This window comes from Dermacentor albipictus, chromosome 8, assembly GCF_038994185.2.
Source record: "Dermacentor albipictus isolate Rhodes 1998 colony chromosome 8, USDA_Dalb.pri_finalv2, whole genome shotgun sequence".
Lineage (NCBI taxonomy): Eukaryota > Metazoa > Arthropoda > Arachnida > Ixodida > Ixodidae > Dermacentor > Dermacentor albipictus.
Window position 1 is genome coordinate 79026939 of NC_091828.1, and position 18930 is coordinate 79045868.

The window sequence follows — 18930 nt, forward strand, 5'->3', positions numbered from 1 at the left end:
ATAACTCACCGGCCGTGAAGTTGGGATAGCCCTTCTGTATTTGGGAGGAAGGCTAGAAAGCAAACCTTATTGGAAATAAAAGTTCCAGTACTACTACAGTACAGTTCCACTACTAAAATGAGAACCTCATCGGTATTCAGTACAACAGAATGTTGCTAATTCATTAATTTCAGAGTAAAAGAATCACTTCATTCTATTCAACAGAAATTCTATTGATAAAGCCTTTTCCAGACCTTTGTATATAAGAACCGAGCTATAACCAGTGCCGGCATACTAATTTGGTGTTCCCTTCAAGAAGAGTAGACTTCACTGTATATGTTGATTTCTTTGTACTGAAGTTACTGACAGCTTGCTACAGTCTTGTTTTGCAATACTAAGAGACTCTTGAGCCTGTGCAGCACCATATTTTCTTGTCCAAAATGTTAAGCCTTCATTTATTTGAAAAACTTTCTGACGTTCGATTCAATATTCAGCTTTTCTTTAAATTCAATTTGATATTCGATTAAAAATACTACCCGGGATACACACACCCCTAGTTAAAACCAGAAGGATGTGTACTCAGTATTTTTAGGTGACACGGTCAAGTCTGCACTCTGGCAGTGAAACAGGAAAGAGAAACATAATTGTGCAGAGCCAACTGATCTAATACCAGTATGACCAGTGGCTGGAAAAAGAGGTATTATCCGAAAAACCCATTAAGCAGAATCGTATCAATGAGATTCCATACCTGTACTCCTAGAAAGCAGTACACTGGTCAGTCTAAAAGCAGCATTAAATTAAACTGCTTATAACAGCTAGATTTTTATGCTTAATGAAAGCAGTTATAAGTTGACCACACTGTATTGAAGAGCTTTATTGCCAGAAGGTATGAACATGGAAGATCTTCAGCTACCGTCAGACTTAGCTGAAACAAGCCCTGAAACCCTTTAATTTGTTTTGTACACACAGGTAGATATTACTGGTCACATCACCTCACAGCCTGTGTACATTCTGTGAGGCTGTGCAAGATCATGGTGTCTACCAAGCTGACATTTCCAAATTCCCTGAGTTTTCCAGCTTTTCCCTGAGTGCCTTTGCCAAATTCCCTGAACGACACAGAAATTTGTTTTATGTCAACAGACGGACTGACACCATGTCGCCCGAAGGTGTCACTCTCTAGTAAGCATGCTAAAAAAAAAAACTACTTAATCCAGCTTGAATAGTAAGGGGTAGTGTTTATTTTATTCAAAAAGAAAACAGAAGGGAGGAGTTAGTAAAATGCACACCAAAAAAAAGATATATTGGGAAAAATGCGTAAAACTCATAGTGAGACATTCTCAAATACAAATAAAAACGAGATGCATACAGAAGCAAATATTTTCGAAGATTATCTATTTGCTGGAGACTCCATATAGAAGGCAAGCCAAGGTGGGAGAATTCCTCTGAATTTTATAGTGACCCATCGTAAATATATAGTAACTAATATTCATTAATTGTAAAGTGAGTCGTGCTACGTTTCTTCAATAAATATATTGAATCATCCGCTCAAATTACTTGCAAAGGTTAATTATTGAGCCCAAGCATTACAACAAGGGAAGAAATAATCTTTTGCGATTACTACCAAAAACCCCCCCTTAGCTTTATGAATGTGTTTTGCGAACAAAGAATTTATCCCATTGCCCTGGAATAACTATGAACTCAACAGATATCAAATCAAGTGGAAATTGAGTGTGTGGGAAGGGTAGGGAGGGGGGCATTATAAAGCACTAAAGCATTGCATACCCCCTTCAGCAGTTTTAGTGGTGGTTTTTAACAGGTTCACTGGATGTCCACTGTCGCAAGGCCGAGATGGCGAGTACACTTTTTTTTAATGTTTGAATATTGCAAGTAATTTATGTTAATTGTATGTCATCGCCTATAACCTCGACAGTACTATTACCTAAACTAGTGATACATTTATCTTGTAGACTTAAACAGCAAGTACATTATTTGTTCAATTATTTAAATTCTCTGTAGCAAATGTGCCTTTTTATGTATGCTGTACTGCTACTACTGGGTGCGATCTGAGACCACTGTGGGTGCACTCATTGCCTTTTGCCCGTGTCATCTTGAGATTTTATATAGCTGTAAGAGATAAATGCAAATTCAGCTCATTTTTCGGGCCCCCATGGTTCACCATGTGTGATTGATAAATAGGTCCCTGTCGGTTAAATATACATATAACAGCAGCATTTCCGGGCTATTTCACTTATTGTAATAGTAATGGGCAATATATATATATATATATATATATATATATATATATATATACACACACATACATACACGCACACACACACACACACACAGAGAGAGAGAAAGAACGAAAGGTGAGACCGTCTGCGGTTTGCCCCCCCCCCCCCCCCCCTCACACACACACTCTAGAAATAGTCGGTACGCCACTGCATGTATTTTATGCCGCAGAACATCAGAAAAAGCTCTGAGAGCCTGCCAATATACTTATTAGGCACATCGGTGCTCATCTTATGACAAAAGGCAGCCGGTGTACGCGTGTACCGTGAGAATTGCCCCTTCCCACGCTTGTTGAGCTTCACCGCAATAATTTGCGCACGCTTCACTGCGTAATATTGCTGTAGTGAGGCGAAGCTCACTTTCGGCAACCGGCATTATGCAACGCGTCGTGCTTTCCGAGCTTGGAAGCCAATCGCGAGGGCCACAAAGGCGGAGTCGATGCCATTGCTGATAGCGGCGAATTCTTTCAATGAAAAACACGGCACAGAACGGCAAGAAGCTTAATAGCGAACGCAGAAACAGCTAGGCCTAGCGTTGCTGCGGTGGTGGCTACGGCTGCCTGCGGATCTGCGTGCGAGAGCGTTCGAGGAGCGACGAGGTAATCAAAACGGTGGCGGTGGTGGTGGTTTTATTAATGCCGTTTCGGACCTGCCATGACGGCAAAAAGTCCCGAAAATCGTATGGTGAAGGGTTCTTGCATCCGAAATTTCAGACGTTATTATACATAGGCTCTATGGGGTGCGGGGTGCCGCGAAGCCGTCCGAATTATCGGGAGTCCGAAAAGTCGGTCATTGACTAAGCACTGGCAACTCCTCCTAATCGAGCCAGCTTTACCGCGACTTTCTTTCCCTTTCAATAAAATTACAGCTAATTTTCCCTGATAGAAGCACAAATCCCTGAGTTTTCCCTGAGTTTTTCCAGGCTATTGAAAATCCCTGAGAATTCCCGGTTATCCCGGTTTTCCCGGTTGGTAGACACCCTGAAGATGTAACTGTTGAGAAAAGGTTTATTGGCGGCTCCTAATGTAACGGCACAGCAACCGGGAACGGCGAAGCAGCCCGAAGCACTGTCCAAACGGACGCCAGCAATCAACAGCGCGAGCCGAGACGAGCCGCGCGTTGGCAATGCGGCTGTGCCGCGAGGCGCGTCTTCTTCTTCACAATCTCCCCCCGGACAAAAAGAGCCATCCTGGCGCCTTAAGAATCGGGAGGCAGAGGGTCGTGGTAGGGCTTGAGACGCGAGACGTGGACAATGTCACGTCCACGCCGGCGCAAGTCTTCAGGTGGTGACAGGGGCTCAATGAGAAAATTCACCGGGGATGTTTGCTCCAAGACTCGGTAAGGCCCGTCGAATTTTGGGACGAGTTTCGAGGAAAGCCCCGGCGTTTGGAAAGGGACCGACAACCACACAAGAACGCCTGGAGCGTAGGTCGTGCTTGGATGCGTGTCGAGGCGGTTTTCTTTCTGGCGCTGCTGTTGCTCTGCCGTAAAGGAGCGCGCTAGCTGGCGGCATTCTTCGGCTTGTCGGGCGACGTCGGAAACAGGTAGACACTCGGAGGCGTCAGGACGGTATGGAAGGAGCGTGTCGATGGTATGCGTAGGCTCGCGGCCATACAGGAGGAAGAAAGGTGAAAATCCCGTAGTGGCCTGGATCGCAGTGTTGTACGCGAACGTGATGAATGGAAGGATGCGGTCCCAGTTACCATGATCAGACGCCACGTACATAGAGAGCATATCACCAAGTGTGCGGTTAAATCGCTCTGTGAGCCCGTTAGTCTGTGGATGGTATGCCGTGCTTGTCCGATGAATAATATGGCATTCCGAAAGCAAACTTTCGACGACTTCGGAGAGGAAGGCGCGACCGCGATCGCTGAGGAGTTCCCGAGGTGCGCCGTGTCGAAGCACGAAGCGATGTAGGATGAAAGAGGCTACATCCCGCGCTGTAGCACTTGGTAAAGCAGCAGTTTCGGCGTAGCGTGTCAAATGATCAATAGCAACGACGATCCACCGATTGCCGTCTGGTGTCATAGGAAGTGGGCCGTATAGGTCGATGCCGACGCGATCGAAGGGTGTGGCAGGGCACGGGAGCGGCTGCAAGGCACCAGATGGGCGTAAAGGCGGCGATTTGCGGCGTTGACAGTCAAGACAGCACCGAACAAACTTGTGTACAAAATTGTACATGCCGCGCCAGTAGTAGCGGTGGCGAATGCGTTCGTACGTCTTGAAGACTCCGGCATGGCCACACTGCGGATCGTTGTGGAAAGCGGCACATATTTGAGACCTTAAGCTGCGGGGAACCACCAGAAGCCACCGACGACCATCAGGAGTGTAATTGCGACGGTGCAGCAGCTGGTCACGAATGGCAAAATGAACTGCTTGGCGTCGGAGGGTTCGGGATACAGGGATGGTCGACGATCCAGAAAGATAGTCGAAAAGAGAAGCGACCCACGGGTCACGACGTTGTGCGGTTGCAAAGGAGTCCATGTCGAGAGATGACACGGAATGTGCGGAAGTTGTTGCGCAGGCCGAGTCTGGAGGTAAAGGTGAACGAGACAAGGCATCTGCGTCGGAGTGTGTGCGTCCACTGCGGTAGACGACGCGAATATCGTACTCCTGGATGCGTAGTGCCCAACGGGCTAGGCGGCCAGTGGGATCTTTCAAGTTGGCGAGCCAACAAAGCGCATGGTGATCTGTGACTAAGTCGAATGGGCGCCCGTACAGATATGGTCGGAACTTGCCAAGTGCCCATACTAAAGCCAAGCACTCTTTTTCGGTCACGCTGTAATTGGCCTCAGGCTTCGTCAGTGTGCGACTCGCATAGGCGACTACATATTCGGGGTAGCCCTCCTTTCGTTGGGCGAGTACGGCGCCGAGACCGACCCCGCTGGCATCTGTATGTACTTCAGTTGCAGCTGACGGGTCGAAATGGCGAAGAATAGGTGGGGAGATGAGAAGACGACGCAGCGTAGCAAAGGCGGAGTCACATGCAGGGGACCAGCAGGAGAGGGCGGCGTCACCGCGTAGAAGCTGAGTCAATGGCGCCATGATCGATGCGAAATTTCGAACAAAGCGCCGGAAATATGAGCATAGGCCCACGAAGCTTCGAAGTTCTTTGATGGTCTGAGGCTTCGGAAACTCAGCGACTGCTCGAAGTTTTGCAGGATCGGGTAGAACGCCATGCTTGGACACAACGTGGCCTAAAATGGTGAGCTCTCGCGCGGCGAAGCGGCACTTCTTGAGGTTGAGTTGAAGGCCAGCGTTCGTTAGACAGGTGAAAACTTGTCTAAGGCGGAGCAGGTGAGTAGGAAAATCAGGCGAGAAAACCACGACATCGTCGAGGTAACACAGACATATAGACCACTTGAGGCCACGCAGAGTGTTGTCCATGAGTCGTTCAAAGGTGGCAGGGGCGTTACAAAGCCCGAAAGGCATCACCTTAAATTCATATAAACCGTCAGGTGTAATGAACGCGGTTTTCTGGCGATCGGCCGCAGCCATGGGGACCTGCCAGTACCCTGAACGCAAGTCAAGGGACGAGAAAAATTCTGCGCCCTGAAGACTGTCGAGGGCGTCATCGATGCGCGGCAAAGGATAGACGTCTTTGCGCGTTACCTTATTTAACCGACGGTAGTCGACGCAAAAGCGAATAGACCCGTCCTTCTTGCGAACGAGAACGACAGGAGATGCCCAGGGACTGTGCGAAGGTTGAATAACATCACGGCGCAGCATATCTTCGACTTGGGTGGTAATGACACGACGCTCTTCGGCAGAGACGCGATATGGTCGTTGACGTAACGGCTGATGTGAACCGGTGTCAATGTAGTGTCGCACTTCCGACGTGCGGCCCAGGTGAGGTTGTGAAACGTCGAATGAACTTCTAAAGTTGTGCAGGAGATCAAGAAGGGCGGCGCGTTCGGCAGGTGTGAGGGTATCGGCGATGGCATGCGAGAACGCAACCCTGGACGTTTCTTCAAGCGCGGACATCGAAGATGCTTGGCCGGGGTCGACGTCAAAAGAGTCTCCAGGGACGTCAACCAAAGACGAAGAGTCGAGGAGTTCCACGAAGCCAAGGCATTCACCAACGAGCAACGTAAGAGGCGCACAGAGGGGATTGTAAAAGTAGAAATTGCTGCAGCCGCCAGCCATGTCAAGCGTCGCGAAGGGTAGTGGGAGAGATTTACGGCTCATGAAGACGTCGGACGGCGTGAAGAGGACCGTTGCATCAGCGATGGCATCGCAAAAGACGGGGACGAGGGCGAAGGAGCCAGGTGGAATATCTGTGTCCTCGCGCACGGTAAGTTTAGAAGGGCGGTCGCAATCTTCGTCCAAGGGTGCGTCACAAGGGGAAAATTCAACTTCGGCGCGTGCGCAGTCGATCACGGCTTTATGACTGGATAAGAAGTCCCATCCGAGGATGACGTCATGCGAGCAGGTGGGAAGAACCACGACCTACTGGAACTCCAGACCTGCACAGATATCCGGCTTCTATGGGAGCAGCTTGCGCCCACTTTCGTTCAACCGACTGCCGTAGGTGGCGCTTTTATAACCTGTTCGTCTGCTACGCGGTGGGCGGTTGTGCGGCGTTGTAAGTAGTACGGCAGCTGTTGTGTTGCGACGAACTGCTTCTCTAGTTGACGATTTTTGCTAACACAGTGACAGACATGTCACAAGGCTTTGATCGGTCACTTGGCTCCAAAAGTTGACTTCCCGAACCTAAAAAATGTCGGAGCGTGTAGTCCGCTGCTCTCTAAAATAGCGTCAAATAGCCGCTCCCACTGCCTTTTTCAAGGAGATTATTATAAATCGCATTGTAACGTACCCAACAGTTTCATTGTACACGTTGTAAAATTCGCTTCTGCGCTCTTTAGAAACTTGAAGCCACCGTAATGTTCGACGACAGAAAGTTGTCCGTGAATGCGTCACGAGTTCAAAAAGTGAATTACGCACACAGCTGCACTGCGTACGTATCTTCAGCACCACCGTTATGCTGCCGCGTACTACGCGGAAAAGCTAGCTTTACAGTTTGAAAAGAGTTCCGTGACACGATTTTTAAGGCCTGCACTGCAGCACGTTTTAAAGCACCGGGATCGCTTAATTTTTTGCAAGCTTTCTACTGAGCTAGACATCCAACGATATTAAAAACAAGATATGCTCACCTTCCCTTGAAACAGAATCGATCAGACTATTGCACATATCGGGTGGAGGACTTACTAGTGAATACTTTTACTATACTTTTACCAGATCATCTTCCTTTCACTACGGCACACAGTAGTAAATCCTAATGTCATCTACGACATTAGGCTGTCTGTAATCAACTAAAGAAAGCTAGATTATCTTATGAATCTTTTTAAACAATTTTTCCAGTTTCTTAAGGAGGCTAGGAAAGGGAAATTTATGCCGTTGATCTAGCATTGCAGCGGCCACCTATGCTCGTTGTTTACATTTCTTGCACCGCTCATCCTCTTCTAGTTTCACTATTCAAACGCAAAGCATTCGCAAATATGTCTTCTTTTGTATATTTGTGAATTTATTCATTTACCACCAAAACAAGCGCTTTGTGCCTGCCGAAATGGCAAGACAAGCGCTGAACAGATCGCAGAAGCAGACGACAGCGAACAGGTTATGACTAGCGCCACTCTGCTCGTACGTTATTTCCCTAGCGGCAAAAGGGGCGAACTAGACCAGGCGCGCTGGAGGAGGGAGATCTGTGCAGGTCTGTAGTTCAGTAGGTCGTGGGAAGAACAATACACTCGACGATGTAAACAATGCCGTGAATAAGCACACGTACAGTACAGGCTGCGTGCGGAGTGACGGGCTGCGCGCTTGCCGTACGAAGCGACAGTCCAGAAAGCGGCGTGGTCACCTTGCGCAGCGAACGGCACAGTTTGGCGGCTATCACAGAAACGGCTGCGCCCGTATCCACAAGAGCGAATGTAGGAACACCTTCTACACAAATTTCGACCACGTTAGCAGGAGAGGCGCGAGGACTTTGACAGTTCGAATGGGGCGCAGTTCTTGCCTCTTGAACTGCGACGTTCAGTTTTCCTGGTCAGGTGGTGCGGGTCGCCGACGCATTGGGGAGAGCGAGCGTCGGCGAGGGGATGGCGAGCGACGCGAAGGAAATTCTGGGATGTCAGCACGAGCATACGGTTGGGGGGAAGGAGCGGCGTATTGGCGAAATGGCTGGCTGCCGTACTGGAAGGGCCGCGAGGCGTCGCCGAACGCTTGAGGACGACGGCGGCAATATCGGGCGACGTGTCCGGGAGTGCAGCAAGAATAACAGATGGGTCGGTTGTCAGGTGTCCGCCAAGGATTAGCTCGCGGTGCGGTCCAAGATGTAGCATGGGCTTCCGGTGGCAGCGGTTGGGACTGGGTCGTGAAAGACGCCGGTGGAGGCCTGCGTACTGCCTGGGCGTACGTAAGAGGCGCGGCCACAGGCAGGACTGGCTGCGCATAGGTGAGAGGCGTGGCGACAGGCTGCACTGCCCGCGTAGAGTTGAGATTCACGGCTGCAGGCGGCTGATGTGGTGCGGAAGGGACAACGTGGGCGACCTCTTCGGAAATGAGGGTGCGGAGCGTGTTTGGAAGACGGGAGGTGGGCTCCTGAGTGAAGGGGACTAAAGAAAGTTGGCGAGCAACTTCCTCACGCACAAAGTCCTTGACCCGCTGAAAGAATGAGGATGGGTCGTACATGTTGTCAAGGCTCGCCAACAAGTCGTCGCTTCCCAAAGGACGCCGAGTCGAAGCGCGTTGCTTCCTCAACTCATCGTAACTTTGGCACAGGCTGACAACTGCAGACACAGTGCGCGGATTCCTGGCTAGGAGCATCTGGAATGCGCCGTCATCGATGCCTTTCAGTATATGGCGAATTCGCTCAGCTTCTGGCATTGCGGCGTTGACTCGTTTACAAAGGTCCACGACGTCTTCTATGTAGCTTGTGAACGTTTCCGCCGTCTGCTGTGCTCGGGCGCGCAAGCGCTGCTCGGCACGGAGCTTGCGAACAGCGGGTCGGCCGAACACTTCCGTAAAGGTTGTCTTGAAGACTGACCATGTGGGCACGTCACTTTCGTGGTTGTGAAACCACAGTTGGGCAACACCAGCCAGATAAAAGATGACGTGAGTTAACTTGGCGGGATCATCCCACTTGTTGTGTGCGCTCACCCGTTCATACGACGCAAACCAGTCTTCTACGTCTTCGTCGTCTGCACCGCTGAAGACCTTGGGGTCCCGTTGTCGTGGAACGCCGGTGCAGGTGACGGACTGTGGCGTCGGTGCCGTTTGGGAGGAGCTGTCGGTCATGGCGGGTGGTAGCGTTCGTGATCTCAGCTCCAGGGTTTCAAGCGACGGGGTTTGAGTCCCAGCACCTCCACCAATTGAGAAAAGGTTTATTGGCGGCTCCTAATGTAACGGCACAGCAACCGGGAACGGCGAAGCAGCCCGAAGCACTGTCCAAACGGACGCCAGCAATCAACAGCGCGAGCCGAGACGAGCCGCGCGTTGGCAATGCGGCTGTGCCGCGAGGCGTGTCTTCTTCTTCACACTGTTATATGTTTGGGTTAGTAAGTCTAACAGCAGATGTACTTCAATGTGACAGCAAATCATACATAATTTTCATTAAAAAATGTGTTGTTAAAAAATTGTGGCGCCATATATGTCACATCAGTTACGATGTGTCAAATGACTCACCGCACTACATCGACAGCATTACACGCTCGATCAAACTTGCATCATGGCAATGCTGGATGTGGCAATCTATCTAGTCACGACCATGCATACTTGACTAACTGCGGAATATACAGGGGCATTTACCATATTTCTCAGAAGGCAAGGTTTTTTTTCCAAAATCTTTAGCCTCAAGGTCTACCCCTGCCTTAAACGTGAGACTTGTAGATTCAGTTACCGTTTCAATGTGGCAGCCACAGCACCACAATTCTGGTGATCCAGATTTTAGACGGCATTGCAAATTCTAGTAATGCATAAACCTTGAAAGGTGGAGCAGTCCCGTATTTTTGTGCATATAACCCGCGCAGAGAATTCGAAAAATTGAACAATAAATGCAGTGTACAAATTATACGCAAATTTTGCTTTGAGGTGTATTTTCACTGCAGCATGAATTTTGCCTTATAGTGTGGCTTTATGGCAGTGCATGCTACGCTGCCGTGAAGCCACACCATAAGACAAAAGTCTGCTTGCCGTGACGTCGCACCTCAATGCAAAATATGTGCCCCCCCCCTTCCAACTGCACCCTCGTCTTACAATCGTGACTGCCTTAAATCGAAAAAATACGGTATTATGTGGCACACCACAGCAAACAAATGGCCTGAACAGCCTCTAAATTTCAATACTCCCAGCACCCGTGGCTCCATACACAGCCACACAAATTGCAACACCAGTTCGCAGCCCGGGCAAACAAAATCGCAGCTCACTCACCCGGAACGCTTGATGATGGCGGTGAGCTCGAGCACCCGCCGTTCCAGGATTGCCCAGGGTGGTCCCTGTCCTTGGCAGGTGCTGCAGAGCTGGCCCGTCTTGGACAGGCACAGCAGGGCCCGAGCCACCAGGTCCTGGGACCGCACTGCAAGCTGCAGCCACACCCAAAGTTCGAAATCAATCAAAATCAAGTTAACATCCCAAAGAAACACATTGGCTATGAGAGGCGCCACAATCGGAGGCTCCATATTGATTTCAACCACCTGGGGCTAGAGTAATGAGTTGGGTTGGCTTGGCTTTTTTATATATATATATTTTTTTTCGTTCCTTGAAATGCATGTTTCCTAGAATAACAAACTTGGACATAAGTTCAAAGTCGACAGAAATAGATGCAACTATGCATGGGCATCAGGCATGGCTTGATGAAAAATTAAGCTACCAAGCACCGAGTATGATAAGTGTCCCAAGCACAGTCAAGTCATACAGCTTAAGAATGCAATTCCACAGTGCAGTGCACACAAGTCAACATAATGTCTATCAAAAGCCTATCATTTTCACCAATGTCCAGAGTTGTATGATTACAGAGCCAGATTTTATATTACAAATGAAATTCATTCCAGCAACATTGCAGCCGACATGAAGGTACCTTTATTATATCTTACATTCATTATAAGCTCACACCACAAGCATGGTGCCTCCAGCTGGTCAGTGAAGTGTCTCCTGTAGAATTTGATAGCCCGTTAGTGGCTCGGTGTGCTTATATATGGCACAACATGATATGTGGCATAAATGCGTAACACTAAATTAGAAACACACTTTGAACAATTTGTAATCTGCAACCATGCGATCAGTGTGATCATGCAGCATTGCCACATTGTCTCACCGACTATGGACCAGCCAAGCCAAGCCAATGGTCAAATTGCGCAGGTGCATCCAGAATGCATTGCTTCATGTTGGTCTTGATGAGTATTTGAAATTTTTTATACGAATAAACAAATTTTGAGCTGTGAGCAAAGAACTACTTGCTTCACTGTAACCACTACTGTTCTGAATCATACATTTTAGGTTTTGTTATACGTATATCAACAAAATGCTCAAAGCATGGCCCACCAAATTTTAGATTTACTTAGTCACATTTTATAGTTCCCTAGTCTAACCCACTTATAGCAATATTCAAGTGCCAAGAAAATCCAATTTTTATTGTTATAACCAGGTCGCGGAAAAAAAATCACAGACACACATTCAAACATTTTAATTAGACAGGAAGAATATGGCAGCTTCCCATTCAATAGTTTCAAGAATCATTACAAATCCCAATTTCACTATACTGTTCCAACCAAATAGCCGGAAGAAGTTCTACTGTCGTTTGATGCCTGCCGCCGCCACCACTACTACCCTGGAGAGGGGCAGCAGTGAGCGTTACCTTAGAGAGGCTGGTGATTACGATGCACAGGAGCCTGGTGCGACGCTCGCTCAACAAGCCTTGGGTACTGAGAAGCTCAAAGGCCAACAACTCGAGCACCTCGAAGAAGTCGCACACCGCCTTGGGGGAGCAGAGAGAGCTCTCGTTGGGCGAGGCAAACTCCCCAATGGCCCACACCTGCGTCAGAGGGGACGCAAGGAAAACGCTTGCCTTTCTTTTCATCAGTTTTGCTGTTGCAATGAGCGAGAAAAATGCAACGAGTGAGACACATGCCCAATGTGCCAACCTCTGGCTATGCCACTGGTGCAGGCAATGCAACAAGGTACATGACCCACCTTTCATCCATCCTGGAGAATAGTACCGCAGCTACACTAGCACAGCTTTCGCTATAATGTACTCTATGTAGCTCAATAAAACATGGTAAAGGCTAGGCATTATTGTTGAAACAAGCCCCTTAGGTGATAAGCCTCAAACTGGCATATGTTTAGGACCTTAAAGGTCTATTAAAGGGAAGCTGAAAGCTTTTCCAGAAAAAATGAGTGAAAAGCAGTACGCCGTGGTTTTCACCCCTCTGAATTCGAATATCGCATCGAAATTGAGCGAAAGAAAGCACAAAACTATTTTATTTCGATGCAAAGTGCAGCAGCAGACACGCCCAGCTTGCACGCCTCGTTTACGCCTGTGATTGGTCGGGCGCCTCGTGACGTCAACATTGGTGTTCGTCCAAACCGACTGCTGCCGCTACACACGAAGCATGGTGCAAAGTAGTTTGGTGGTGTTTTGCTGAGACGGTCATGGAAATTTTCGAGAGCTTGCGTTTCTCTGAGGAGTTCGGCGTTAAGTCCAAACTCCACGAGAGCGATATTGCGCGCGACGGTGACGGGCGATGGTTTCGAGCGACAAAACGGGCCGTCACTTGAACAAATCACTCGGTGTTGTCGCTCGATCGCTTGTTTCGAGAAATCTAGAACTCGTCGCTCGTCGCCCGGAAATGCTATGAGCGACTAGCCAATTGTGCGAAGCCGAAACTGGATGTACATAACTCAAATACTACTGTTTGTCGCACGCAACGAGCAAACTACTGAATTTTACACGTGCAAGAATAAGAACCTAGTGCAAGACCTTCAGGAATATTTTGTGCTCCTTCTTCAGTAAAATACATCAACTGAAATTGATAAAGCATGCGTCACGCTAGTTTCGGCACGTATATTGCTGCCCTCATACCAGGAAGTCGTCGCTCAAAGTCGTCACTCAAAGCCGTCGCTCGTGTGGCGTTTGGCTTGCAGACGACGAGTGAACGCGACAGCCATTGCCTCGCTTGTAGCGCTGTCACTGTCGCGTGCAAGATCACTTGTAAGGGGTTTATACTTGTACATACTACACCTACGTACATACTTGTACATACTACATGTACGAGCCGATTGCGAAGAGCCGGCCTCTCCAAGAAGCAAAAAATGCTGGTGCAAGCACTGCTTTCCACGCGAACGAAGGCGAAGTGTTAGCATCTCCTTGTGTTGGAAATGTTCTTTTGCGAGTATGTTTTTTGCTAAGCTGCATTCAGCGTTCCAAGTGAGTACGTTTCCGGGCAAACAACTGTAGTGTTATGTTCCTGCATGCCTCCTGGTAGAACGTAAACGGTGATGCGGTCTTCAGCATTTGTGCGCTGCCCCAAAGCTGTCGGTAATCTACACAGACGGTTTAAACGTGGGAAAAGTTTACCGGCTGTTGTAGCACGTGTAGTATCGAACCTTCATCAGCGCGCCCTCCGCACGCTACTCATAACCGGCAAATTTCGTCGGCTACGTGAGATGGTCGGTTTCTTATGTGTGCAAGAGAAGGGGGAGCGCAGCGTCTTCGCGTGAGCAGGCTTTCCAACACATGCAAACTTTACGCTTGCACTGCGTTATGGTAGCTGCATGCAGGCTGTTTCACAACACACGTGCGAATAGAAAATTCGCGGCGCTTGGCGATGAAACCTGCGTCAAGGGTGGGCGATAAACATGCACCTACCGTTCAGCGTACTAACACGAAGGAGAAACCAAAGCATGCATTATTGATAAACTCCGGTAGTAATCGTCACAGAAGTGGTTAGAGCACAACACTGTTGTTCTTGAGCGCTTGAAGTTGTTTTGCTTGACAGCAGCCTCCCACTTAGCTGAAAGCTTCTTGTCTTGGAGGAACTAATGGAACATCAGAACCGTCGTGGCCGCTGGTGTTCGTACAAGCGTAGGCTGCACAGAACGCCAGCATGATCGGCCTACAAGTTCAATTGATGCTGCGCACGTCAACTAGCACTCCTGTATACACACAAATAAACGAATGTAGGGTCGAGCAAAGCAGATTAACACGGCACACATGCAGAAATAAGCCCGGTCAGGCACGGTCGCGGAGACTGCGAAGGAGCGGAACACCAGTGTTGACGTCACTAAGCCGCGGTTTCCGGTCTCCGCTCGCATCGTCAGCGTCAGCAGCAGCGCGCTGCGCTCGACGGGGGGCGGAGCTACAGCGCAATTTTAACCGACGATTGCGTCGCTCCTAAGTGAAAAATCCCCCCCAAAATTTTACCTTCATGGTTTATAAGGTTCCCGCATCCGTATATGAGCGTCTTATTGAATTCGACAGACTCTTCAGCTTCCCTTTAATCACAATGACCACTTTCAATGATACATTTATGAAAAAAATATCAGCTTTCTGGAAGATCTCAGAAGACCACGCAACTTTATTGTATTTCTTTCTAACAATGGTCAGCGACCCATTCTTAGTAAGATTTTGTGTTAATGAAAGAAAATTCAATCATGAGATCTTGTATGCCAAAGGCACAATCCGACAAGGAGGCACACTGTATGGGGGGGAGGGGGTACTCCCAATTATAATTTTAACCACCTATGTTTCTTTAATGTGCACTTAAATTTAAGTACATCTACATACATGAATGATTTTGCATTTCTTCTCCATCAAAACGCAGCTGCCGTCACCAGGATTGAACCCGCGACCTGAAGGCTTGGCAGCGCAACCTAATAGCCACTAAGTTACTGCGGTGAATACAGTTCAGTTTGCACACCCTGCAAAACCCTATTACTCAAAAGAATGGTCGAGATACCATAGGGCATGTTGTGACTTTCACTGACAAATGATTTTGGAGATTTTCAATGTTCAGCAATCCTCCTGACCACTGATTAAAGCAGTACAGTCTACTAAAATACAGCAGCAAGCTTCTGAAAATTCTGCTGGACAAGCCGGCCTACATCAGCATCTGTAAATAGAATCCTCTTACCAGGTTTGCAAAGAAGTCAGGTCCTGCATCATATGAGCTGGTGTGGCTGAGAAACTCCACAAACTCGGAAGTCAGCAGAAAGGTCACGTCAGGGAACTTGCGAAACAGCTGAGGAAGCACATCAGCCAGCAGCCTGGGCACGTTTTTATTCAATGCTATGGGCTGCTCTGAAATTTCACTAAGTGTTAGATGTGATAAAAAAAAAAGGACCGAACTGCTGCAATAATAACTTTATTGCAGCAGATACAACATAATACATAAATGTTTGTGTTTAGACAAGTTGGTTCTTGATCAAATATGTGAAGTTGCGCTGTGTAACTCTAAAAAGACACCCACGAAGAGAATACAGCCCTACACACAGGATCTTGAACAAAACAACAGTGGCACAAACCAACAGTGGCATAAGCCAACAACAGCACACACAACAACCACTGAGGCAACAGAAAAAGTTGTCGGCTTGAGCAATCATTTTGATGCGTATGCTCACGTTTTAGCTAGATGTTTTTGCATAGCTCTCACTGCATAGCTCTTAAGTTATGCAGCATAACTTTGCATTCACAATCAACTTACCCAAGTTACGAAATTTAGTAGCCGTGCACATACAATGTATCAAGAACTGTCAAAAATACAACATAGTGCTGACTAAAACAGAACTTTCTACTAAAATTTTAGAGCAGGCTACTGGAACGACCGTTAGAAATGCTGGCCCGTGCCAGGAAGGGTTCTTCCGCAAGAACCTCTTACCAGGTTCACAGAAATTGTCTTCCACCATCCTTAATTCTTGCTGCCACTGCATTCCCAAATACCAAATTGCTTAGCTCTCACCCAACTTCAGCAGCTCACTCAAAACTGTTGCCTTAAATGTAATTTCCTTTGCTAGCGACACACCGCTCCCAACATTTCTTCAACTTTGTAAAACCTTCTGGAACACTTCCCTTGTGATTTGAGACAAATTTGGATTGATTGATTGATTGATTGATTGATTGATTGATTGATTGATTGATTGATTGATTGATTGATTGATTGATTGATTTTGACCAACTGATTGGCTTTAATCAATCAATCAGTCAGTCAATCAACCAATCCACCGGAACAACATTATGGCAATGAGATACATTGTGATCAGGAATACTAAATAATTAATGGACTGATCGATCAACCTCGACCTACCAGAGCAAAACCGAGGCTATGAGAGACATTGTACTAATAGGAAATCTTGATTAACTTTGTTCCAGGACTCCTTTCTTTGCAGTCACAAGCGAGGCACATCATTAATGAGTGCTCTTCTCATCTGCAGTCCTGAAGTCACTGTGCTAAAATGACCTCAGGCTACTATACATCAGTGCGCACAGGAATGCTTACTTTCTTTGCAATGGCGTTTCTTTTTTTTTTTCAACGCCTACATCTCAGCAAGCAGAACAAAGCATCTGCAAAGAAACTGGACTCACTTTCGAAGCCGTTCACAATACCCTCGCGACCCAAAGCACACGGACAGTCGCTCCATGAAGGCTGGCAGCAGCCGTGAAGCCAGCTCTGAGTCACCAAACTGCACAAAGGTCTTCAGGTAGCACCTGCATGACAAAGGCAACAGTTTCGTACCCCCAGGTGACTCGCCCGACCACATAACAGACAGCCACTCCGGACTAATTCTTGGAGCTCCAGAACTCACTTCAATATGCAAGGAAGTGCAAGCAGCCATTTCAACATCGTCTCAAGACAGAAACGCAGCTTCCTAATGTGACTGGGAAATGAACCTACACTTCACACTGAAACATTCTGACTGCTGCAGCAATAACATACTTTTTCTTTTTACATTTCATACATAGTTTGATTGCACCGAGAGCCTGGTGGTTGGGGGAGGGGGGGAGTTCAAATACATAAACCATGTACAGATCACACAGCAGTAACTAACTGAAGAAAGAGCAACAAAAAATGACAAACCAATTGTGTACACTCAGCACCAAGTGTTCATCGAGAATTAAGGGTGTGCAAATACCGAACAGTAGATTTTAAATCAAATATTGCATCAAATCAAGAAAGCCAAATATCAAATAGAATACTGAATATAAAAAAATTTTCCACAAAATCTAATGTTTAAATATTTCAGGCAGAAAAACATGGTGCTGCACATGCCTGCAAGTCCCCTAACATTGCACAACAAGCATGCAGCAAGCTATCAGTAACATAAGTACATAGAAATCAAGATATGCGGTATGGTGTGTGGAGTCTTATTAAATGGAATGCTAAATGAGTATGCCAGAACTGATTACAGCTCAGATCTAGTATATGAAATTGCGTAAGATATCTTTCAGACAATCCGAAAAAAGAAACGTGACTGAGAAAAAAAAATTAATTTCCTTGAATTTGAGAGTCCGCGACCAAAGATACTTTTACATACCGTGTCGACGATAAATTTACATCGGAGGTACAAAGTGAAGCCTGTGAAGTTTTCGCGTCCACTCTGCCGCTGCGGCTGAACTTGGACAACTGAACTTGGACGCACATAAAAGCAAAAAGGCCTTGCTGCTACGCTGCTCTGCCTTGGCAGCCGCTCTCTACTGCGAGGCATACAATTTGAGAGGTGCGCTTGCAAGCAGCCACGTGAAATCCAACCATCTGACTATCTGTGCCTGCGGAAGTTTCCATCTATTGCCTAGGTATTCCTTCACGGTGGCAGAGAAATTTCGTTATATTGAAATTGTGGATAAACACACTTCGTTATATTGAAGTTCAAAATACATAGTGTTCTAAAGCAAGAAGTTATAAAAAAGGTAAGCACTTTGTTATATAGAGAATTTCGTTATATTGAAGTTGGTTATATCTAAGTTTAACTGTACAAAATAAAATGTGATCCACTATGCAGCACCTAATGTAGTGCGAAGACAGCACAGTGTACTTATTAATTGGAGATAAATTAGCTTATGGAGGCAGTCTTCCCGGATAATGCATTCTGCTGTTTAATAATGGTGGATGTGAATTCTGCCGAAGAAGGTCTGTAATAAGAGAGCAGCATTCAACGGCAGAAGTCTTCCCACCTGGTGGTGGGTCACCTACCCAAGAAGGTCTGGGGCATGCTCCGAGCAGCGGACCACCTTCGGGTGATTGACCTGGTCAGCGATCAGGGTGTGGAACTTGGCGACGCTGTAAGACAAGACAACACTAAGTGTACATGGTGACTCACCAACACAGCTGCGTGACGTGTTGCATACTGACAGCACGTGCATTTGTGGCAAGCAGCAGATCAGAATGGCCTTCATAAACAAGCAGCAAATAGCTGATCAAAAAAAAAATGGCTGTGGCTTAGCTAAGGTTAAGCCCAGGATGCGAAGCATACTAGCCTTTATTTTAGTTGTTGAACCACTGTTTAGCCTGGTGAACTGCTGTTGCTTGGCTATATTTGGTTCAGCTAGACGAAGAAACAACTCATGCGTTACTCTGCTTCGCCTTCAAGAGTGGAACGCGACAGCGTTCCCGTCGACCCGCCAAGGGGTGTAAGACAATGGGCTATGGCGCAGCGACTACGCGCCCCGCAT

At 47.4% G+C, this 18930-nt stretch overlaps 1 protein-coding gene across 2 annotated transcripts in view; it reads right to left on the reverse strand.

Annotated features, from left to right (window-relative positions):
• The window catches only part of LOC135898678 (AP-5 complex subunit zeta-1-like), a 62109-nt gene that overhangs the window by 11793 nt on the left and 31386 nt on the right, over positions 1–18930 (reverse strand). For both annotated transcript variants that reach the window (XM_065427777.1, XM_065427778.2), the window contains exons 12-16: positions 18452–18538; positions 16846–16968; positions 15398–15530; positions 12124–12300; positions 10701–10852 (exon numbers count right to left, since the gene is read on the reverse strand). In XM_065427777.1, coding sequence (XP_065283849.1) covers positions 10701–10852; positions 12124–12300; positions 15398–15530; positions 16846–16968; positions 18452–18538 — 672 coding nt within the window. The remainder of the gene's footprint in view (positions 1–10700; positions 10853–12123; positions 12301–15397; positions 15531–16845; positions 16969–18451; positions 18539–18930) is intronic.